The sequence below is a fragment of the Zootoca vivipara genome, chromosome 8, assembly GCF_963506605.1.
Source record: "Zootoca vivipara chromosome 8, rZooViv1.1, whole genome shotgun sequence".
In the NCBI taxonomy this organism is placed as follows: Eukaryota; Metazoa; Chordata; class Lepidosauria; order Squamata; family Lacertidae; genus Zootoca; species Zootoca vivipara.
The window spans coordinates 63,135,332-63,159,895 of NC_083283.1; the positions used below are offsets into that span (position 1 = coordinate 63,135,332).

At 44.9% G+C, this 24,564-nt stretch overlaps 1 protein-coding gene across 2 annotated transcripts; it reads right to left on the minus strand.

Moving 5' to 3' along the window:
- Positions 1-15: 15 nt before the first annotated feature.
- LOC118089788 (enoyl-CoA hydratase EchA19-like) lies at positions 16-22,721 on the minus strand. Of its 2 annotated transcripts, XM_035124696.2 has the most exons (6): positions 21,985-22,714; positions 17,946-18,113; positions 14,253-14,350; positions 12,130-12,274; positions 9,592-9,741; positions 16-441 (listed from the first exon to the last, which is right to left on the minus strand). In XM_035124696.2, the coding sequence occupies exons 1-6, from the start codon at positions 22,124-22,126 to the stop codon at positions 218-220; spliced, it is 927 nt and encodes a 308-aa protein (XP_034980587.2). In that variant the 5' UTR covers positions 22,127-22,714; the 3' UTR covers positions 16-217. The 2 variants fall into 2 exon arrangements, with proteins under 2 accessions (XP_034980587.2, XP_060133961.1); XM_060277978.1 differs by lacking the exon at positions 9,592-9,741 and having other exon boundaries at positions 21,985-22,721.
- Between the last annotated feature and the right edge of the window lie 1,843 nt (positions 22,722-24,564).

Consider the following 24,564-nt stretch of genomic DNA (forward strand, 5'->3'; position numbering starts at 1 on the left):
CATGGAAACTCCTTCAGCCAATCAGAAGCCGAGCTTTGGTTTCCGAACGTTTTGGAATTTGAACGGACTTGTGGAATGGATTCCGTTCGACTTCCAAGGTATGACTGTACAGTATACTGCATGTGCTTTTCTTATTTTGCAAGTGCAACATAGTTATTTCTACTATAAAGTGGGTGAAGCTAATGCATTCAGAAGAAAGAGCCATTATACTCAACGGCTACAACTTTGCTCCACCACGCCCGTGCCCCAAGCTGAACTTGTTAGCACCAGGAACAGATTCTTCTAATACCACCTGTACTCCTGTGTCGAACTCAAACTGCATGGCTTCTGTGAAGGAAGAGGCATCAAACGCACTGTGGTAAGCAGAATTTCTGTCTGCGCGCATGCAGTGCTGGGGAAATGCTGAAATTTGTTCTGCTAATTCAATGGCATGCTGGAGAGCTGGAAGAAAGAAAAGGGAAACACAACCATATTTTAAAATTAGGGAAAGTGGGCCACAATAATAGAAAACTGCACCTAGACTTGAGTACAGTGGTACCTCGACTTACAAAGACGATCCGGTCCGCGGCCATCTTTGTAAGTCGAAGTCTTCGGATGTCGAAGCACCGTTTCTGCGCATGTGCGAAGCGTGATTCCGCGCTCCTGCGCAGGCACTGACCGTGCCACTTTGCGCAGGTGCAGGGTGCGCGCGCCGAAAAGACTTCCGGGGTTGTCGACTTCGGAAGTCGAAACCTTTGGAAGTGGAATCATTCGGATGTCGAGGTATGACTGTACCCCCTCATGTCTCAGTGTGTCTCTGTATGACTCACTGTTCTGCGTCTCCTTCCAATCAGCTTCCCCTGAGAGACGCTTATCCTGACGGCATCTCTGCACTGGGAGTGAATGGATTCTTCAATCATTTCCAAAGCAGAGGAATTGCATTTTTTTGACAGGATGTGTCCTGCTCTATATCTAAGTCCCAGCTCTGGGTTTGCCTCCTTTCAAATCTTCTATACTTCTTATTCTTATTAAAGGTTTTCTTGCTTTACAAAAGTACATGCCTTCTCTCTTTTTTTCAAGTTGTACAGTCTTTTCTACAGATTGGTTACATTTGTTATGAGACATTAGTGTTGAGGACAGTATAAAGTCAGGAAGAAGGGGGGGATCTTCTATAATCTATACTTATGCAGAAATACAGCAAGCAGGCTTCTCATCATAGAGTGAATAATTCTTCCAAACTCTAAAAGCAAACCTCTTTGAGGAGTAAGAGCAAAAAGAGGTTCTCGTTTTTATTTAGAAGGTAGGTGAACTTCAGCTATCAGATGTTATGGGAACAGTATCATGATCCTAGACTCAGGTAGGTAGCTGTGTTGGTCTGACGCAGTAGAAATATATATAAAAAATAAAAATAAGTGTCCAGTAGCACTTTAGAGACCAACTAAGTTTGTTCTTGGTATGAGCTTTTGTATGCATGCACATGGGTATCTGAAGAAGTTATTTTTATATATATTTCTACTATCATGATCCGCTGGCGCCGATTTGTTGCTTAACTTATGAGAGGAAAAGTATAATCTTCATGCAAAAATCACAGCGGCAACTTCCATGAGCAGGAAGTCCTGGTGGAGTGGAAATCCTTGATCATAGAAATTTTTATTGCTATCTCTAATCCCATGGAGACTTTGCTTCAATTATTATTTCCTGTCTACTCTTAATTCTCATTCTGCTTTGTACCACTTTATTGGTGCAGTGGTTCCTATGTATTAATCCAGTAATTCCAAAACAGTGAGTCAAAGCTCACCCATTAGATCACTAATTTCCTGCTCTACACCTGTTATGCTTTTCAGTAAGTTAGATAGGCTTTTATAATGTATGTATCATCTTCATTCTTTCCAGACAACTCATTAAAATGATTTCACACATGTTCTACATTTCATGTAACGCCTTCAGTTAAGCCTCTAAGTACTAGCGCTATATATTTTTATATATACAGTAAACTGCTTTTACATTACCATAACCTCAAACCTTTCATTTCCTGAAGGTAATGCCAGTCTCTAAACACCCTCAATGTAATAGGATTCAATTGCAGAGTAAAAGGGAGGGATGAATGCTTGGCTTAGAAAAGAATATTCTGCTACCCAGGAAGACACAACAGACGCCAGGAGCTTCAGCACAAAACTTTCTGTTTCACAGCTGCCTGCATATCTTTCTGCAGGAACATTTGCTGAACACATTGCAAAACAAAACTGGCTGAAGACAAGTAAACACATTTTCAAAGCTGAAGATTCCAAACTGCAAGAAACAGCTCCCACCCCTCTGCTCCATACTGTGACCTCAGTCCAGAAGAAGACCAACAGCAATGCATAGTGGTATTAAGAGGATCAACGTCTCTCTGATAATCTGCTGGCAAGCTCTATGGTCACAATAAACAAGGCTGGGAAGAAGGAGAGCCTGGGAAGAAGATACCATCTCTGGGCAATATGGGCAGGGCCAAGAACTCTGCATCTATGGAAGAGCATGGGAAGAGCCGTCTAAAAATAAAAAATGATGTCTTTGCCCTATTTTCTTTCTTTCCTTATCAAGCGAATGCATATTTTAATGGAAGATGTCAAGCAGTGGGTATTTAATGAGAAATAGCAACACCTTGCTAATTCACACAACTAGCAACCACTCCTTTTCTTTGCCCAGAAATGTTTTTCCAAAAATATCGCACGGATCTCCCAGATCGAAATCTTAGAGAGAGAGAGAGAGTGGCTGTGGTGAATAAACACTGATTAATTCAACAACAACATCACTAAGAAACCAATATTGTTTGTTTATATAAGCATTGGAAAGTGATTTAAAAGCACACCAAAAAAAACCTCATACTTACGATTCTGCACATAATCACAACTTTGTTTGAATATCCACATCCACACTTAACCCAGTGTAACTTTATTTGTACTTCCAATACATCCCAATATAGAAATGTACACATATGCGCCAAAAGCTAAGTGTCAAGCTAGATAGCAGCAGTTCTGTGTATTTAAATATAGAACTGCCTCAAACATGCAGAAAGACGGGAGTGAGGTGGTGGTCTGATTTTAACCAAGAAGGCAGGGCGTGGGTTAGGGAGCTGATAACAATTTTTTCCTTTTCTGTACTCCTTACCCTTTTACTGTTAAAATTAGAACTTACCCCTCATCTCCTCCTCCTGTGCGATCAAGTGCCACAACCTGAGAAATATTTTCTGTGTCAACGTCTATCATTGAATCTCTGGACATCTGCCATGGGGACCCCGTGCGTCACAAAGCATTATGGGAGTATGTTTTGAGGCGCATGTTCCGTTCTCATGTGCAGTGCACAGACTAGGTCTCGTAGGCCTGGCCATTACCTGATGTGAACTGAATGTGTCCACTTGTTCACTGGCAGCTGCATGAGAGGATAAGGAGTGATGGGAAACCATCTTAAAAAGGGGAAATTTCTCCACTGTTACTCACCTTCTAATTACCAGTAAGTATTTCCTAATAAGGTTCAGTTGTTAGAACACCCTTGGCCTCTTCTAAAAATAAATAGTATGTGCTTAAACAAGTGCTAGGCACCATGTAGGAATTATATACTGCATAAAAGGGATGGAATCTTTACCACCTAAAACAAGATAGTGTGCAAAGGGCAGAGGACATGAAAGGAAAGAGAAAGAAGGACAGGCAGAGAAGAGGGCCCTACAGCCAGGGGCAGGCCCTAAGTGGCCTCAGTCCAGTATACCTGAAGAAGCGTCTCTACCTCCATCGTTCTGCCCGCACACTGAGGTCCAGCACCGAGGGCCTTCTGGCGGTTCCCTCGCTGCGAGATGCCAAGTTGCAGGGAACCAGGCAGAGGGCCTTCTCGGTGGTGGCGCCTGCCCTGTGGAACGCCCTCCCACCAGATGCAAAGAGAAAAACAACTACCAGACTTTTAGAGGACATCTGAAGGCAACCCTGTTTAGGGAAGCTTTTAATGATTAATACAGTGGTACCTCTACTTACGAATACCGGTAACTCTACTTACGAATGTTTCTACTTACGAATGGAGCTCTGTCCGCCATCTTGGATGCAGTTTAGATAGGCTTTTTTCTACTTAGGAATTTTTAGATAGGGTTGCTTTGACTTACGAATTTTTTCTCCCAATGCATTCTTATGGGATTCGACTTACATTTTTTTTCAACTTACGAATGTGCGTTCGTAACGCATTAAATTCGTAAGTAGAGGTACCACTGTAAATTAGTGTATTTTAATACTTCTGTTGGAAGCTGCCCAGAGTGGCTGGGGAAACCCAGCCAGATGGGCGGGGTATAAATAATATATTATTATTATTATTATTATTATTATTATTATTATTATTATCAGTGAAACATGAAGGTGCCATTCTGCCACTGCCACCTTTTTACCTGTGCTGCACAGCAGCACCTGCAAAGAGGCAGTGCCACATTTCAACAAGATATTATGCAAGATTTTGACGATCTCTCGTAAGATTTTGATGAGATCTTGTGAGGTCTCACCGGAACCTGCTGCTGCCGCTTCACCAACAAAAGAAATAAAATACAGCTGAAACAATAGACATGCCCCCAAAATGTCACAGACGAAAACTGGGTCTCTCATATATTTACCCTTTTTCTCCCACCACATGCCATCACCAAAATAGAGCCAGTGATTTGCCACAGACAAGCAATACAGAATAAAAGAATTTGTTTACTGGAACTATTAATTGAGCCCTGCCAAGCACTAGTTTCTGATGCAGTACGCTAATAAAACAGCCACAACACTTTCCTTTACAGTATAACCAACTAAAAAACAAACCCAAATTTAAGGATTCTTTAAAAAAAACACCCCAAAACCCAAACTTAAGGATCTTATAATTGATACAGTTGTTACAGAATAGCTGAAATACATTCTGTAACATTTAGTATCTTATCTTGATGAGAAAGGAATTGTGGAACAGACCAAAAGCCCTGTTCAGGCACAGTGAGGACAAGAGTGCCAGCTCTCCCCCCCCCCTTCACCATTATCATGAGTTGGTGGAGGCTGACCTTTTGAAGTGGGGGGGCCTCCTATACTTCTGGAAGACCCCTGGGGTTCTAGAACCTGGATTTTCCAGGCTTCTAGAACAGTGTTTCTCAACCTTTTTTGGGCCACGGCACACTTGTTCCGTGAAAAAAATCACGAGGCACACCACCATTAAAAAAGTTTAAAAAGTTAACTCTGTGCCGCCCTATATTATAATTATGACTGTAAGAAACACTTGCCAAATATTGCTTTCCGGCGGGTCAGTGTTGTGTATTGGCGGCCGCCAGGCTCGTTTGCACTGAGCTTTGGGAAAGAGGAGGAGAAATATTGCTTTCCGGCGGATCAGTGTTGTTTATTGGCGGCCGCCAGGCACGCGACAATGCAAATCGCCCTTCTCATTGCCGCACGTTGCGGCACACCAGCCAGCATCTCGCGGCACACTAGTGTGCCGCGGAACAGTGGTTGAGAAACGCTGTTCTAGAACACACAGGAAGCCTCCACAAATACTGGTGCCTCCCCATTTCAGAAGACAGCCTTCCGCAAGTTGGAGAGGGATGAGAACACAAGTGGGGGTAGCAGAAGTAAGACACTGGTCCCCGGACTGCCCAGGCCCTTGTGGTTAACTTTTTGCACTTACAGTATTTTGGCAATGCCTATAAAGGGCTAGAGAGGAAGTAGCCACACTGTCTTTAGACAACCAGAAAAGAATTAAGTTAACAACCACAGCCTGGGACTCAGATGACTTTAAAAAGCAAAAGAAATATATAAAAAATGCATTTTATTAAAAATTCTCCCAAAATATGGTTACACTTAGCAAGTTCAAAAGCACAACCAGCTACAGTGTGTACGAATGTCAAGCTGTACCCTTGCTTTGTGGCACAGAGCATCTGTTCACCCACCCCCAATCCTTGGGGGGGGATTTAACTTCTGGGAGCTGGAATAGTAACTTAGGTCAACGTGCAAATATTATTTAGAGCAAATTCTCAAAAGCTTCCCCAAATACAAAAATATGGGCTTTGCCATGGACAAAGCAACGAGAAACAAGAATTCACCTTAGGAAATAGGGGCAGGCAGGGTACATGCTTAGGTGCAACCTGTTGCCTATGCTGTTTTTTAAATTTTATTTAAAATAATTAATAAATAAATAAATAAATAAATAAATAAATAAGAAAGAAGCAGCAGCAGCACAGAAGTGCAAATCTGTTCTTGGCCTATGTTGAAATCAAGAACTGTACAATTTCTGTCACTAGGAACATGTGGCCTTTTTTTTTACGTGTGGCTTTGAGTTTATAAGAAAAGTGTTTTGATTTTCAGTACACACATACCAAAAGTATAAAGCTGGAGCATAGGAGTAATCACAGGATATTACATTTAATAAATTTAAGCCTGAACAAAGCCCCAATTTTGCTTCCCGATGATTCCAGGAAGCAGACTTTGGAAGGCCCACCATGGCAAAGCATTGCTGTCAAGTTTTCCCTTAAGGAAGCCTGTTCGGCATAAGGGAATTTCCCTTTAAAAAAAAGGGAGAACTTGACAGCTATGATGACAAAGTCCAAAGTCCTATGGCCTTCCAACAGCAACTTCCACTCTGATCCTAAACCTCTACTGCCTTATTGGGTATCTGTGAGAAAAGAAAAGGCTACCCAACACAAATCCAGAGTTATCTCCCTAAGGCAATTGGATGGCGCCTTGTACGGCTCCTTCCGGCAATTCCTGCAGCCAAGATGGTGACAAATGTATAGCTCTGCTCTGCTTTGGACCACATTAGCATAGCCGGGGGGGGGGGGTATGTTGTCATCTGGGTAGCCCAGGACCTCCATACACACTGCCCAGACTTGCATCCTAGAGAGGTCACTTGATTGCTGCTAATGCAGCAGTTTGACTTCACCCCCAGAAGCGCACTCCATTGTCTCTCAGACAGATGGATGCCCAACGCCCCCTGCAACTGTTGCTCCTAAGCAGTAAAGCGATTTCCAGTTATAGACTGTATGTGCTTTACTTACTATTACATTATTATTATTATTATTATTATTATTATTATTATTATTATTATTAACATACATATATTTATAACATCCGAAAGAGATGCCACACACAGAGCCTAGGGCTTGCCGATCAGAAGGTCGGCAGTTCGAATCCCCACGACGGGGTGAGCTCCCGTTGCTTGGTCCCACCTAGCAGTTCGAAAGCACGTCAAAGTGCAAGTAGATAAATAGGTACCGCTACAGTGGGAAGGTAAACAGCATTTCCGTGCGCTGCTCTGGTTTGCCAGAAGCGGCTTTGTCATGCTGGCCACATGACCTGGAAGCTGTACGCCGGCTCCCTTGGCCAATAACGCGAGATGAGCGCGCAACCCCAGAGTCGGTCATGACTGGACCTAATGGTCAGGGGTTCCTTTACCTTTATGCTTGCCTGATCAAAATGAATTCCCGCTGAGTTCAGCAGGACTTGCTCCCATCCCAGCCCCAGGTAAATTTGGGTAAGACCCGCATCCTCAGTTTCTTGTACTTGAAAACATTTGCTCTGTTTCTTACAAGTGAAACTGTATGAAAAGACATCTCCAATTAGGTTTGGAAGGGCTGCTAGAGGGAGACAGGTAAAATTGTTGGTGTGTGTGTGTGGATCTGGTCTGCAGGGGGGCCCCACTTGGACATCCCTGGCTCACGGTAAACAAAACAGGGTTTCATTCATGTTTCTCTCAAAAGATACTTCTCCAGATGCCAACCAAAACAGCCATATTTTTCAAAAGGAATCCGGATATCAGAACGCACAGAGCACATGGGCAGAAAGTCTGTGGAGACGTTACTCACTTCTTGGACCTGAAGAATGGCGGCAGCTTCAGGAGGGATTGAATAACTTACTGTGTTATTAATGATCTCCCTCACCCACCCCACCATTACACTTCCACGATCAAAATAATCTAAATTTTAACACACTCGCATACACAGGAAGCCTAAAAAAAGAGAGAAACATCTGAATATGTACCTTTTTTGTTATGGCTAGTTGACTCTGAGTCCTGGCTTATTTCCTTTTAAAAACTCTGCTACAATACGGATGCCTCACCCCACCAGCAATTTCCAAATCTTGTTTTGCATTCAGATACGTACATTACATGCTGTCATCGTTTTGTTAACAAGTCGGGGGTGGGGAGGAGAACAGCAGCCCCACCAGCTTAAGCTGAATCAAAGCAGCTGTTGCTAGTCGTTTTTTTTAAGCCAGCTTCCATGCCAATTCAGAATGAGGTAAAGCCTGATTCAGAAGGGTCTTCCTTTTTCCTTCTGCAGGAAACCTCCGGAGTCTAGTCAAGAGAACTGCTGTGTGCATTTACCTTAATGGAGGTAGTTCCCCCTCGGTGGTCAAAGGTTAGCAGCAGGAATGTGTTTTCGTGATGGGACACACCCTTGTTATTGAAAGAAATGTATTTCCATGTTGTCAAACCCGCGCTCTAAATTAAACAGAAATCAGGGTTCTGCCTTCTGAATGGAATGAAAGTTCGCAAAGAGCTGCCAGTTGCTGGCTACAGAAAGGGTGCTATACGTTCACATGCGACGTATGTGTTCTACAGGGCTCTGAGATAGGGGGGGGGGGGCATCCTGCCTAGCCTCTCCCACCCACCCCATGGGGAAAAGGAAAAAAACGCTAGAAAGCTAGGCTTCCGAATTGCTTTTTGCCTGCTAGTCTATGGCCAGTAAGAACTTCTCTAAAGCAGCCTTTGCAAACCCAGAACCCTCTGAACACTTTGGACTACAACTTCCATCGGCCATGCTGGCTGGGGCTGATGGGAGCTGTAGTTGAAAACTCCTGGTGCGCACCAGGTCCTTCATTCACTAAAGGAGATGCCAACAGAGCCCTGCAACAGATTGGACCAGGCATCCCCAAACTCGGCCCTCCAGCTGTTTTGAGACTACAACTCCCATCATCCCTAGCTAACAGGACCAGTGGTCAGGGATGATGGTAACTGTAGTCCCAAAACAGCTGGAGGGCCGAGTTTGGGGGGTGTCTGGATTAGACCTTTGTTCTGCACCAGCCTGTTGGTCCAATCTTGACCACAAGTCATCTCCCTATCTAAAAACATGACTCAGCACAACAAAGGCTGCAGTCTTGCATCCCACTCGGTGCATTTAATTCCATTCAGGTTGAATGAAACTGAAACATGCAGGACTGTAGCAGCCCAATAATACACTGGATTAGTCCAGGGGTCCCCAAACTAAGGCCCGGGGGCTGGATGCGGCCCAATCTGGCCCGCGGATGGTCCGGGAATCGACATTTTTTACATGAGTAGAATGTGTTCTTTTATTTAAAATGCATCTCTGGGTTATTTGTGGGACATAGGAATTCATTCATATATTTTTTCAAAATATAGTCCGGCCCCCCACAAGGTCTGAGGGACAGGGGACCAGCCCCCCGCTGAAAAAGTTTGCTGACCCCTGGATTAGTCCAATCTTATTATTTATTTACTTTGTTTATACCCCACCTTTTCTCCAAGAAGGTACACATGATTCTCCTGCTCCCTCACTCTGTGAGGTAGGTTATGTTGTGAGACTGTGACTGGTTTTAAACCCAGTACTAGTGACATGGTGCATAAGACACCTACCTTGGCCACTGGGAACAATTCGATTAGCCAGTCCAAGCTGAAATGCTTCCTGTGCACCAACGGGCCGCCCAGTGAGGATGAGATCCAGCGCGCGTGAAAGGCCAATTAGCTTTGGTAGTCTAACAGTGCCACCATCTATCAGCGGAACACCTTAAAAAACAACAACCAACCAACAATAGTTAAAGGGGGGAACCCCCACTCAAATAAGCAAGTTTTAAGCAAACTGGAATCTTAATGTCTCTGAAACTAGGGTCGCCATTGTCCTCTTTTTCTAGGACACACCCACTTTTTCATGGGTATGCAAAATGAGAGTCGTCATTTTGCTCCTCAAAATATGGCAACCCTAACACGTTATACTCCCATAATGTGGGATAAAGGCATGTATAATCCTCATCTACCATCCAACTGCCTTCTTATCATGAAACACATGGCCAAAAGGTAAGCAATGAGATGTGTCCTACAGAGACTCTGGCTATGTTCACAATCGCAGTAAGCCATAAACCATGGTTTGCTGTGCACAAGCCAATCACATCCACTTCATTCCTCCCTGATTACACTGGGGAGAAGCAAATCATGATATTTGAGCTTAGGGTCATGTGCAAGCCAAGCACCATGGTTTGATTCACTCCTAGCAAACCACCCTAAGCCAAGAAGAAGAGTTTGGATTTGATATCCCGCTTTATCACTACCCGAGGGAGTCTCAAAGCGGCTCACAATCTCCTTTCCCTTCCTCCCCCACAACAAACACTCTGTGAGGTGTGTGGGGCTGAGAGACTTCAGAGAAGTGTGACTAGCCCAAGGTCACCCAGCAGCTGCATGTGGAGGAGCGGAGACACGAACCCGGTTCCCCAGATTACAAGTCTACCGCTCTTAACCACTACACCACACTGGCTCTCTGGCACACTGGAGGAGCAGGGAATCAAACCCGGTTCACCAGATTACGGGTCCACTGCTCTTAACCACTACACCACACTGGTTCCCAAGCCAAGGTTTGCACTTGGCTTATCAATCATTATCTGTTTGAGCAGACATCATGTGATGCCATGGATTGTTTCTCCCCAGCATGAGCAGGGCACAATCAGCCCTTGCGCGGCTTTCGGTTTACTGTGATGTGCAAACAACACGGCTACTTCCAACACTCTGAAAACCCAGCAAGCACAGGAGACAAATGTACTGATATCAGGTGTATTGATCCCAGTGCAATTTGAGCAAATGCTTCTTTAAAAGATAAAGGGACCCCTGACCATTAGGTCGAGTTGTGACCGACTCTGCGGTTGGGGCGCTCATCTCGCGTTATTGGCAAAGGGAGCTTCCGGGTCGGCTGCTTCCCAGGAATGGCCCCTCTTCTTTGTGTGCAGGTAAGCCTACCTGATCCTACCTGGCCTATCCCCCTGGCACGCCCCCTTCGGCCGGATTGGTCGGCTGATGGAGTGGGCGGTGACTCCAGCCTCCAGCCTCAGGTAGGCTGTGCCAGCCTCCAAACTTCCAGATCTGCCCTAGGGTTCCCAAGGGGGGCTGCGCGCGACTGCGCAAAATGCGCCTCCCCTTTATGTTGGGGAAGCGGTCATTCTTTTAATTCTTTAATTTCTGATTCTAATTATGCTTAGTAATGCCGGTGTCAATGAACCTGTCCCCTGCACCTGTTGAATTTCCATCTTTTCCTGGTCTGCAGTGGTTCCCTTTTCAGATGTTTTATACCCTTGGCTGACTTTAGCTAGTGCAAAATTAGTGTAGTGAGCAAGGAAACAGTTCAAGTCAGCAATTTGTCTGAAATGCCAAAGAATAGTGGCCAGAGAGTAAGGACAGGATTCAACTATCCTGAGGGATAGCTCAGTACAGCATGAGACTCTTAAACTCAGGATTGTGGGGTTTAGCCCGAATTGGGCAAAAGATCCTTACATTGCAGGAAGTTGGACTAGATGATTTTCGTGGTTCCTTCCAACTCTACAATTCTATGAACTAATGAGACCCATCAGTGGAAGCCCTGGGCTACAATAAACTCTGGAGCAGCATGTGGGTTGGTGGTGGAGAGGAGACATTGTTCCATCTGGCAAGCCGAAGTGCTTTCCCTGATGGAACCATCAGGGCAACACTGCATTCCACCCTAAGTCTCCATGAATCCATTGGGTGGGACTCAGTGAAGTTCTGCTCAGAGTAAACACATTGAAATTAATGAACATGACGTGCGCTGCAAAAATATCTTCAATTTGAAGACGAAATAGCTTCACTCTCCGCTGAGCCAAACTGGCCCTACTATGTATTTACTACATATACTCAGTAAGTCAGCTGTGCCAATCTGCTCGCAAGTCTTTTGAGCAGGTATAGTAGACTGTTCACATTAAAAAAAAGGTTGTTTTTTTAAAAAAATCTCTTTTGATACTTTTATAGCCTATCCCATTTTTGTCAGCGCTGTAAACCTTAATTAGCAGCTTAATCAACTAATCAGAGGCCATGTGCTGTGCCGACCATAAAGATATAGGGCGCACACACTTTTTATACCCATTCGAAACCAAACTCCATGCAATTCACAAAACATACCGAAACGCCTACAGAACACTCCGAAGATAGCGCTTTCTTCTACCACGCGCAAGTCAGCCAAGAGGGATAGTTCAAGCCCACCAGCCACTGCATATCCACTCACTGCAGCAATCACTGGCTTAGAAAACTTCATCCGGGAAGGACCCTGTAACAGGTATTGGAATAGTGTTAGAACTATTATTCAATAGGACTAGAATATATTCCAATCAGTATTGACCCAGAGACAACGTATTAATAACATTCATGGTGATGCAGAGCATATAGTCAAAACTAACGTGCGAAGTGTGTCCACGTTAGCTGGAAATTACAGGACCCAGGTGGCGCTGTGGGTTAAACCACTGAGCCTAGGGCTTGCTGATCAGAAGGTCGGCGGTTCGAATCCCTGTGACGGGGTGAGCTCCCATTGCTCGGTCCCAGCTCCTGCCAACCTGGCAGTTCAAAAGCACGTCAAAATGCAAATAGATAAATAGGAACCGCTACAGCGGGAAGGTAAACGGCGTTTCCATGTGCTGCTCTGGTTCGCCAGAAGCGGCTTTGTCATGCTTGCCACACGACCTGGAAGCTATACGCCGGCTCCCTCGGCCAATAACGCGAGATGAGCGCCGCAACCCCAGAGTCGGTCACGACTGGACCTAATGGTCAGGGGTCCCTTTACCTTTACCTTTTTACCATGTTCAATTCCAAGGAAAAAGAACTTAATCGCATTTCGCCCATCCCTTAAGCAAGAGGCCCGCCATCTAGGATTACTGAGGGGAGCCCTTTATGTCCAAGTCTCCAGAAACCAAAAAATACATTCAGACATTTGTTGATTGTGTCCATGGAGGAGTTGCGTATGCTGCCCTTCTTCCCATGTTGAAGGGGAAGGTCTGACAGGGGCTTGTACACATTCAGGTGGAACCACAGTGGAAGTGGTTACAGTCCTTCCTGTAACTGGAAACCTTCTTCACATGGTGTTCGCAACCACTGGGAGGAGAACATTTGGTCACATTCAGTTAAAATCCAGCTACAGAGGAATGAAGGGGCACACACAATGACCCCCACAGCCCCTTCACACGTTCAGCTAAATAAACACCCAAATAGACTTTTGAGGCATCTCTGGAAGATAGCGTCCTATACTGTCCACTCAGATTACAGATCTAGGTAGGCTTTGGCTCAGGCATTGTGCATGTAACCTGTATTAGCCTTCTGGCTGAAGGCTGATAATCGAACAGGGTTGTGCCTGGGTTATGGCCCACACCCCACAAAGGCTACCATTGGCCTCATCAGATTCAATGTTTTGGCTGGCAATCCCATCACCCCTCATAGCCAGCTGAGGATCCCAATAGCCAGCCGCGAGGGAGACAATATTTTCCGCATCCTGGGGGAGCCATGCCAGGCCGCAACCACTGCCCACCCAGAATTTGAGTAAGCAACCCTTATCATTACAGGGCTATTAAACGTATTTCAAAACTAACAGAAACCCATACTTCGTGGCACCTCTTCTCACATCTCTTTTGTCTCCTCTGATGTCCTTTAAGAATATAATCCTGATAAATCAGTTCAAAGTCTATGCCTTTAGTGTCTGGATTAGTGGCTATTCCAGATGTTCCCATCAGCCCCAGGCTGCGTGGCCAATGGTCAGGGGAGTTGTAGTCAAGCCACATGTGGAGGGTCATGGGTTACTCACTTTTGTCTATCGAACACAGCGATACATGAAGGAAACAAAATGTGTTGTATGACTCATGGGCAAGCAAGGAGCAGCACCGCAAATTAATGCTCATGTAGGCTGGATCACAGCTTTCCCATCCACACTGCGTTATTTACCTCTGCTTCCATAGGCACTACAACTGGCCCTGCACACTCAAACACCAAGTTCACATTATATAAAGCACAGGGCACAGTGTGCTTGATTCCCACGTTTGCTGGGAGTAGACAAATTACAACTTTTCTTTTGGGAAAACAATCCCATTTGGTTTGAGTTACTTTCTGAGAAGGAAAGATTCCTCTTTTCCCTCCCGCTTTTTTTTTTAATGTCTATAAATTTAACTGAAAAGCGCTGTGGTTTCCATAGCGAAACAAAACACTGCCGTGGAAAAGGGCATCAGTTTTTCAGAAAATCGTCAGGATTTCCTTCCGGAACATACCATGGGGCCAGGCGTTTGGGTGACATCTTGTTCCAATTTGATAGAGGTTGGGGCGTGGGCCAACTCCTTCAAATCATAACCAGCACAAAAATTGCCACCTAAAACACACACACATAGAAGAAGAAAGACACACACAAAAGTTAAGATTATGGAATAAAGAAAAAAAAGTTTGGTTTCTATTCGGCCTTTTTTGTTGTTTGGCTAGGCTCTTGGTTATTTCAGCCATTCTAGATGCTCTTCAATGGGGTAGAGGAATTTTCATGGAACAGCAGAGTTGGAAGCAACCTCTGAGATCATCCAAGAGCGGGATCTGAGATCATCATGCAGAGCGGGATGAAACTACAGCATCCTTGACATATGCCCATCTAGTCTCCATGTACATATCTCGACCAAAGGAAAACACACCACCTCCCAAGGAAGCCTTTCCCACGGTCTAACAGCTCCTACCACCAGGAGGTTTCTGCTAATGCTTAGGCAAAAGCCGATTCCCTGCAATTTCCCCTCATTGGTTTTAGACCTGATTTATGTCCACTCCATCTTCTGCATGTTAGCTCTTCAGCTCTTTGAAGACCACTATTACGTCCCCCACTTACTCTTATCTTCCCTAGGCTAAACACACTGGGTGGTAAAACTAAGTTTTAGTCAGAATTGACCTACTGAAATGATCATGCTCATTAATTTCAGTGGATCTCCTCTGAGTAACACTTATTTGAATACCACTCATGGTGCTTTTTCAACAGTCTCTCATGGGACTATGTTCCTGATGAACTCTCACTATCCTGGTTGACCCCCGACCCCCCCCCCCCACTGGGTGGTCGTCCATAATTGGATGTGGTGTCCATAATTGGATAGAATACTCCAGATGCAGTCTGACCAAACAAAAAGGGAAAGGGAAAGGACCCTTGGACGGTTAAGTCCAGTCAAAGGCAACTATGGGGTTGCAGCGCTCATCTCGCTTTCAGGCCGAGGAAGCCGGCGTTTGTCCACAGACAGCTTTCTGGGTCATGTGGCTAGCATCACCAAACCGCTTCTGGAGCAACAGGACACCATGATGGAAACCAGAGCGCACAGAAATGCAGCAGCGGTATCTATTTATCTGCTTGCACTGGCATGCGTTTGAACTGCTGTTAATGCAGTCTAAAATTGCTTTTGCCCTTTTTTTTTGCTGGTTGGTCTGCAGCTTGTGATCAACTAAATTAAAATTTGCAGGCCAAATCAACCTCCTCCTCCTCCTCCTTCATTAAAGTTGTATAAGTTGCATATTGCCCTATACCCGTAGGTCTCAGGGCGGTTCACAACACAAAGTTACACTATACAGAGCACAAAGCACAGAATTAAAATAATCAAAATTGCTTTTCATCCTAAGTCTAATATTAGAACAGCCAAAACCTGAAATTGGGGTGGGGGGGATGTAAGTGTATCAAATTCACTCCCTTTTTTAGAATGGCATTTTAATAACTTCCAGTACAAAAACCAAACAGGGGCACATCATCCCTCCCCCCCCCCCCCCGGGCAAGAAGCATTTTAACCACAGCCAAGAATTTCATTCAAAGGGTTCCTGATGGCATGTATACCGGCCAGCACATCCTCCACGTCATCAGCAAAAACCGTGTCTCCCTACTCCCTCCTCTACCGCACAGGCAGCTAATTCAAGCCTTTTCTTGTGTGGCGGGGGAACCATGACTTCTTGTGTGCGTTGGAAGCAGAAGAAAGAGCTGCTGTTGACTGTGCCACCATGATGAAAACCAAAGCACGAGTGCCCGCAGTATTTACTTTAAGAACCAGCTCTGCAACTGTACAGTGAAGGGAGGAAGGGAATAACTCACTTGCTGAGCCCAGCACATAAAAGGCCACAAAGCAGGCATCACCCAGATATGAGCTTAACAGATGGGACCACTGTTCTCGGATCAAGTCCCAACACTATAATTTTCTCAATCAAATTGATGGTCTAAAAATAACCTTATGTATACACATCCTTGAGGGACAAAGCCCTTAAAAAAACATAAATATACATAAATCTTTCTTGTTTTAAAGTTTCCAACTCTAATCTCTATCCTTTCCCCCTCAAGACTACCAATAATGCAGCTGCTTCTGATTCCACTAAATACTGTTTTTCTTTATCTCAGCAAAGTAAATATTGTAATTATAGAGCAGAATTGTTAAGTAGACCATCTACTGAGGAAGGAGAGATGAGGAACGAAAAACCCGCGCTCTGTTTTGCTTTTCTCTGAAAGCTTGTTATGTTGTCATGCTGGTAGCTGCAACTATCACTCGCATATTTAAATGTGCGATTCATTATCACATATCACAATGGCCAATTTTCTAAAGTTTGTGCCAAGTGGGTTGCCCATTTCATTTTTTTGGTTCAAAGAACTGCTTTCAGAATGCCTGGAAAAAGGTACGCCTCACTCCAAATATCCACCATTATTTTTTGGTGCCCGTTGCCACTGGCAGCTGTTTTCCTTGGTTAAAAACTTAACTTATCCTTCACAATGTGATTCTAGCCAACATCGTGGTTGTGTTCGCACATCACGGGAAGCCATGGTTAAACCATGAACACGCAGACTGCTCCCACTTCACTCCTCTCCACTAAAGCAAGTGGGAGCTACAAACCACAATGCTTGGCTTAGTGTTGCATCCAAACACTAGTGTTGCATCCAAACCATGGGGATCATGGTTTGTTTCTCTCCATACAAACCACAATCAGAAGCCAAGGTTTGTTCTGTGCTTATCAACCATGGTTTCCTTGAAGATGGAATGCTAAGCCAAGGATCATGGTTGCTCCTACTCACTACCAGGGGAAATTTTGTAGGCATGTATGAGTTCTGGATGCTGGCGCAAATATCCCGAGCCACAGCAGATAACTTATTTTAAGGCTTTTATGACACAAATACCCTTCATACCTCTTGCATCAATTTGCTCTTGTGTCTATTCAAATATTACAGTTTTAAGTGTACAGTAGGCCCGTAATTTGTGCAGGGGCTATGTTCCTTGGATTGTGCTAAAAGTCAAAACCACATCTAGTCAAAGCCCACTGGGTTCAATGGTTGGTGAGATTGCCAAGGTTATTTTCCCCAGAACCCTGCCCTCTTTTCATTTATTTATTTATTTTGCTATGTGTCTAAAGCTGAATGTTCACAAATTAAATGTGTGGAAGTTGTGGGCTTACTGTATATGCAGAACATTGAACGCTGGATGGAAAGGGTTTCGAATGAGAGCACAACTGAAGAGTATTATTACAGGCCACCCCAATCCCTGCAGAGCCATTCATGGGATTCCAGGGTCTGTCCTCCTTTGGAAAACTGAAGATGCAGCAGAGGTTGCTGTAGCTTTTAGAAGTATCATCTATTCACATATTTACATCTGAGTTTGGAGGGAGGGAGTCCAGATCTTACAGCATGGTCCTTTCAAGAGGGACTTGTTCCCCACAGCAGTGCAACACTGGAGAGAGCCAGACATCTTTCCCACCCGACCTTCAGCCAGCCTGCCCCAAGATGGATCTCCGTCTTTGTGTTCTCCCCCTACTTCTTCCCAACACACCTTACTAAAGACACTCTTTACCTGTCACCTCACACCCAGTTACACCCAGTTTCTGGGCAGGGGGAAAGGACAGTTCACTTGCATTGCCAATGGCCCTCAATGGCCATTGCATAGGCTCAGGAATGGCCCAGGAATACAGCATAAAGGCCTCACCCAACCCATGAAGCACAGCCACAGTCAACGTGCTGTTCTCTTCAAACGATCTGAAAGCCTCCACCAGCAATCCTGCAGTCTCCTGGTTCACAGCATTCCTGGCTTCCGGCCTGTTGATGCCAATTGTCATTATGGTCCCACGGATTTCAGTAATTACATTCCTTCTTCCTGAGAAAACAGAACAGGTCAAAAAGAAACCCTGGTGTGTGGTTATTAATTCTTTCTTTTCCTTTTTAGAGTCACCCATTAATATAGTAAACTACATTTTGGAAGACTGGCTGAAGGGGGTGACATGTGAAACCGTTACTAGGTAAAGCTAATACTGTATCATGTTTACAATGTCATCATGAACACAACTAACACTATGGGCTGGATTCAATCTGTTTGCAGCTTGTCGTTCCCTGTCCCAGAGACAGGAGTGTAAGTTCATCATCAGGCTTGGATACAAAGAATAAAATTAAGGCACTGGGCATTTCCTGGAAATTAATAATAATGAACAGCTGGATTTTTTTATTTTAAAAATGGGCTGAGGCACAGCAAGAAATAACTGAATTGAAAAGGAATGTCTTAGGTTGAAAAACGCTTTAGAGGAATCATTTTAAAACTTTGATCCCAACCCAAACTGTCAGGCACATAGCCCCCAGATTCCAGATTCCTCACTTTTCTTGCTAGGAATCTCTCTTTTTTCAGCCCACAAACTCCAAAATGTTGGGAGCAGAGCAATGTTGCCTTGATTACACCAGTCTCACTTTCACACTTCTTTTTGATGTCGAAAATGGAACTTGGGTCCATGCCACCTGCAGCAAGATGTGCATGCTTCCAACATGAGCAGCCTGTGCATCTCACAAACAAGGGTGGGGGGAGCACAAATTCCACTTTAAATCAACAAAGAACCAGGAACAGCTCAAATAAGCCATGCATTTCGTTTCCAGTACGTATGAGGCAGTGGAGATATTTTAATTTAGTACTCCAGATAGAAATCTGTCTAATGGACCACAATGGTTCTCCATTGTAAGAGCTGTTCGACAGGGGAACCGTCTCAGGAGGCTCTGGACTCTCCTTCCTTGGAGGCTTTTAAGCAGAGGCTGGATGGCCATCTGTCATGGATGCTTTAGCGGAGACTCCTGCACTGCAGGGGGTTGGACTAGATGACCCTTGGGGTCCCTTCCAACTCTACAATTATATCATTCTATGATTCCATGATTCCAAATCTTGGATGATGGCTCTCCAAACAAGTGTTTCATGACATTCAAAAGCGGTTTCCATCCGAAGTATAAGATGCTTATGCAAATACTGTAACAAATTCTTTGTTGCTTCCTTCCCTTGGGGAGAAAATCTGGGGAAATTAGCTAGAGGCAATTAACTCATATTTTCCATTCTCCTGTCCCACACCTTCCCCAAAGTCCCTCCCCAACTCTCAGGAGAGTCCAAGAACTCAGGTGGCTGCAGTGGAAAGTTCTCCCTGTGCTAGGTCTGCTTTGAATGCATGTACTACAACCCCTTGTTTTTACTGAAATATCCACAATACAAATTAACGAACATAGAATCATAGAATCAGAGTTGGAAGAGACCACAAGGGCCATGCAGTCCAACCCTCTGCCAAGCAGGAAACACCATCAAAGCATCAAAACATTGGAGTTATTATAAATTATTAAAATGGAAAATAGATGTTCAGTTTTTTAATGAGTCATCTCTCAATAGCAGTAACCCTAAGGAAGACAGAACTTGCTCTTACATTACTGACTTAGCTAATTATGAGTAGCCTTGCCATACATCAGGAAAATTCCTGATATGTCCTGGTTTTCGGGTATAAAAATGGCGTCAGGGGGGAATTTTGCAGAATAAGCAAAATAATGTCAGGGGAAACCCAGATGTATGGCAACACGATGGAAAAACAACAGAAACAGCTCCAAAAGCTTACAATCACTATTTTTGGGGGTGGTTTCCCAAAAATAAACCTCAGCAACTTTGTGGGTGTCAGGAATTTTACTTTTTGAAATATGGCAACCCTAATTATGAGACACTGCTTTCCCCTTCAAAGAACAAAGAGAATTGATTCATATAATGAGTATTTTAAAACCAGTTATTATTTTCATGCCTACAAACACAATTTGTAACACTGTGTAAGATGTATAACTTAATTCATTTGTCTTGTTTTAAATAGCCAGGGTAAGCAAGTTTTTAAAGTTTTTAATGACATATTTCTTTGCTGATGTTCAGCCGCATAAATAACATAAAGCTCACAAGCTGGCTTATAATTGGTCTCAGCATGCAATGGATACAACTACTACCACATGAATTGGTAAGAAAGACCACGAGAAAATAAAATATTTTTCAAAAACCAGGAGGCTACAGTATGAAGGGTCTTTAGTAATGCTTAGTTACTCCTGAAATGCCTTTCATTAAAATGTAGGCACGTGGCAGCTTGATGGATCAAAGTCTATTTGCATCATAGCTGTTTACTCAGCCTACTCGAACATGAAGGACTTCAGTCTCTGAACAAGTTCCTTCTCACTGCCCACGAGAGAACGCTTAAAGCACAATTAGAGCCACTTCGAATGCTGTGAAATTACACCCACTATGTATTGGCAATGTGCGCCATCTTTTATTGGACTGCCTATACCAGGCATAGGCAACCTTGGCTCTCCAGATGTTTTGGAACTACAACTCCCATGATCCCTGACCACTGGCCCTGTTAGCTAGGGATTCATGGGAGTTGTAGTTCCAAAACATCTGGAGAGCCAAGGTTGCCTATGCCTGGCCTATACAGTCTGCAAAGAGGCACAGTTGGCTCTAGGATGTATATACCTAGTCTAGTTTAGCCCTTGTTTCAGATTTTTAAAGACGAAGGGGAACATGGCCCAATTTTTGATGAATCTATGAGAACATTCGCTTTCATGTTTAATGGTTGTAGGCCTCAAGGTTACAGGCAAAAATCTTTGATCACCTAAGTGAGCTTCATAGCTGGGCAAGTGTCCAGACTTAACATTCTAACCCCAATGTGGATTTTCAAACCAGAGGCTCCTTGGTTCAGATTCCTAAAGAGCCACAAATTTACTACATGGCCTGAGGACGGGACCCTGCTGGCTGAACTGGAAGTCTGCCACATCCTAACTCCCTCATCTCTGCCAATCTACGGTTAGGATTGTGTCCTTAGTTGTTCATGACAGCGATAAAGGGTGCCATCTTTTTTTCTGGCAGTACTGCACCTAATTCCAAGCACTTGAAAGAGCACCTTTTCCCATATCAAACTGAGGTCAGCAAATGAGGCACTCCTAATGGTCCCTGTGTTGGAGGAGATCCAACACATGGGGCACAGGGAAGGGCCATTTCTGTGGTGGCTCCACACCCATGGAGCTCCCTGTCCACTGAGGTCCATCTTGACACCATTCTTTCAGACAACAGCAAATGTTGCACATCCTTAGATGGCAGGTGGCTTGGATGAATTTGCTTTTAATAGATCCTATTGATGTTTGTTTTTAATGAGTGGTTCCCCTGATTTTATCAGCAAGCCACCTGGAGTATCTGTCAAGAGAAAAAGATGGGGTATAAACAAATATGCAACAACAACGACGACTTTGATGAGTGTCCCCATCTTGCACTATTTCTGATGTTGCTTTCTTCTCTTGTTGAAATTTTAATCTGGTCCAGTTTCCATTAAGTTTAATTTGCTTTGTTTCTGTACACCACGCTGTGACTGTAAGGTGTGTGGGTGTGGGTGTGTTCAAATAAATAGATGCATTTAAAACCACAGCCTTGTGCTGCATACAAGTCGAAAACCAGAAGGACTTCTGCCAAGCCAGCAGCTGATAGGGGTGAGGATTTGGGGACTCCACCTGCTGAATTTCTGCTTGGCGCATTGTCCTTTCCTTTCTGCAGCGTTGGAGCTTGACCTGCAGGCGTCGCCGCGCGGCTGCAGAATAAAACTCCCAGCCCGGCCCACCACGGCGCCGAGGAGGCTCGCTTTTGCGCCGAAACGAAAAAGTTGCTTTCCAAAGGGCTCTTCGTCTTCGCTCCCCAAAACCGGAGAACGACTCACCTTCTCCGGGCGGCTCTCCGGCACTCGAGCTGGCCGAGCTCGCCTGCATAACGACGGCGGGGGTCCCCGCGGCTGCTCTCGGCTTCCGGAGGCCTCGGCTGAGGAGAGGCGCGCACTGGCACCGGAGGAGCTGCTGGGCCATTTCTCCCGGGCGCGCAGTGGGAAAGGTCAACGGGGCTCCAATGACGGCAGGGCTCGACGGCGCCCGCTATGGCATCGAAGTGGAATGAACGTTGTTTACTCACCGCGGAGCTGTCAGCCCCCTTATTTGCACAAAGGCAGGCTCTCCTCCTGCTTTGCATACGTGGCTGGGGACCACGAAGCCTACTTAGGAAGATAGGAAAGCCACCCCTCCAACATTTTTCTCATGAAAGTAGGGGTGCCCTATTCCGTTGTTGTTGCTGCTGCTACTGTTTTACTCTTTCTCCCCTACCTACCTTACTGGGTTGCCCCCAGCTACTCTAGCCAGCTTCCAACATATATAAAAACAGAATATTAAAAAGTAAACATTCCCTATCCAGGGCTGCCTTCAGATGGCTCAGGTGGGTTGGGTAACTCTATACCCTCCAACATTTCTCCAGTGAAAACGGACGTATTAAGGAAAAGCGGGACATTCAAATCAGAAACCGGAGAGACTTCCGTAAATCCAGGACTGTCCCTGGAAAATAGGGACACTTGGAAATCTGCTTCTCTGTTCCCGAAGGCAACGACTTATTATTATTATTATTATTATTATTATTATTATTATTATTATTATTAACGACAGGGGACACACCCTTCCCTTGGTTTCCCAACCATCGCCTAGGGCTCCATATTTTTAGGGCTGTGGTGGCAACTAATAGCGAGCAATTCGCCCCGGAGTTGGAAGATCTCAAGGGACTATTTTCTTGCACAGGAACCAATAAAATATTTGAAGGGACCAGCAGCCCACCCCACCCCCCTAGTTGATGGGCATTGCCATTCAAATAATGTGCATACACCTTGTCATGTGATTATGTGGAGCAGGGCTTACCTGCCTCCTACATATTTTATTCAAGTCGACACCTCTGTTTTCTTGGCATGCAGCTGGCAGCCTTCTGTGGGCGGTCTGCTGCTGTTTTATATTCAGTGTTAGCCCAATTGATTTCTGGTCAATGAGACGATAGCACTAAATGGCTAAATGGGAAAGTGTGACACAGCTCTGCATTCTTGTAATGTGTGTGATGCATTACACAACTACTAGGGTGATAGCAGAGCGGCAGCCTTGAGAGTCTGTGTATAGGGACCAAGTTTGCTAGGGCTCAGTGCAGAAAACATTAAAGTGCAGCTTGTGCAGTCTGCAGACTCTTGCTGGTCCTACTCCACAACCTCCTTGAATGCTGTGTACTTGAACTGTGATAATGGCCCTTGCTTGTCTGGACGAAGAGATGTGTGCACCCAGAAACCTCTCATTTGCTTGGTTGGAATGCACTAAATGAAAACAGTCCTGTATCTGTCGCTCTGCTCAGTTTTTGCCCAGCCACCATTGGCATGTGGTGGCATTGGTCCCCATGAGGTAATGCAGCCCTTTGGCTAAATGCATGCACTTGATATCTCTACTCCTGATCATGAGCAGCTGAATATATGAACCAACTCTACTGAAAAACACTTTTTAAAGGCAATGTGATGTGAAACCTCTATGTCATTGTATCCACACATGCAAGTTATCACTTGATACTGAAGTCATCACATGATGTGCGCACACATTAGCAGACTTTAAGGCAGACCCTTATAACTCAGTTTAGGCTCCTTTAGCAGTGCAGTTCTTATTATTGCCATCTGAACAGGCACCACTGATGTGCTGCATTGGGTTAATATTTGGAAAAAAAATAATGCAGTTACTCTGCTAAGAGGGCGAACCCTGTGTTGATTGACTAAACTAGTGGGACTTGCTGGTCATCCTGGAGCTAAAGGGGCTGATGGAGACAAAGGTAAGGACCCCAAAGCTTTTTACTTAACCATTTAAATCAGGCATCCCCAAACTTCGGCCCTCCAGATGTTTTGGGACTACAATTCCCATCTTCCCCGACCACTGGTCCTATTAGCTAGGGATCATGGGAGTTGTAGGCCAAAACATCTGGAGGGGCGCAGTTTGGGGATGCCCGATTTAAATCCTCTATTTCAACTCATGGAACTTTGTGTGATATGCTTTTACTATCCAAGAGAAAATGGGCAGAAAAGTGAATGGAGGAAACTGGGTTCAGGCCTTCCTGGACCTGGTAAGATTCCAGAGTTTACAAGGCAAATGTCTGTGTGTGTGCTACTCCATTTCCCCATTATTTTCAGCTACCGTCTGTGAAACTCCGAATCCACTTTAGAATAAACCAACCATACCTAACCACCAGGGGCGTACCCAGGATCAAAATTAGGGGGGGGCAAGGGGCGGGGGCAAGGGGTGGGAGGGGAGGGGCCACAGTGGGAATATGGGCGGGGCTGCGTGGCCTGTGTCCTCCCAGCTCTTCTGAGGAGGCAGCCCCAGGCTCTTGTTCCCGGCGCGAAGCTCCAGAGGCGCGCGGGGAACGCAAGCCTGGGGCTGCCTCCTCCGCACCTCCCAGGTCTTCC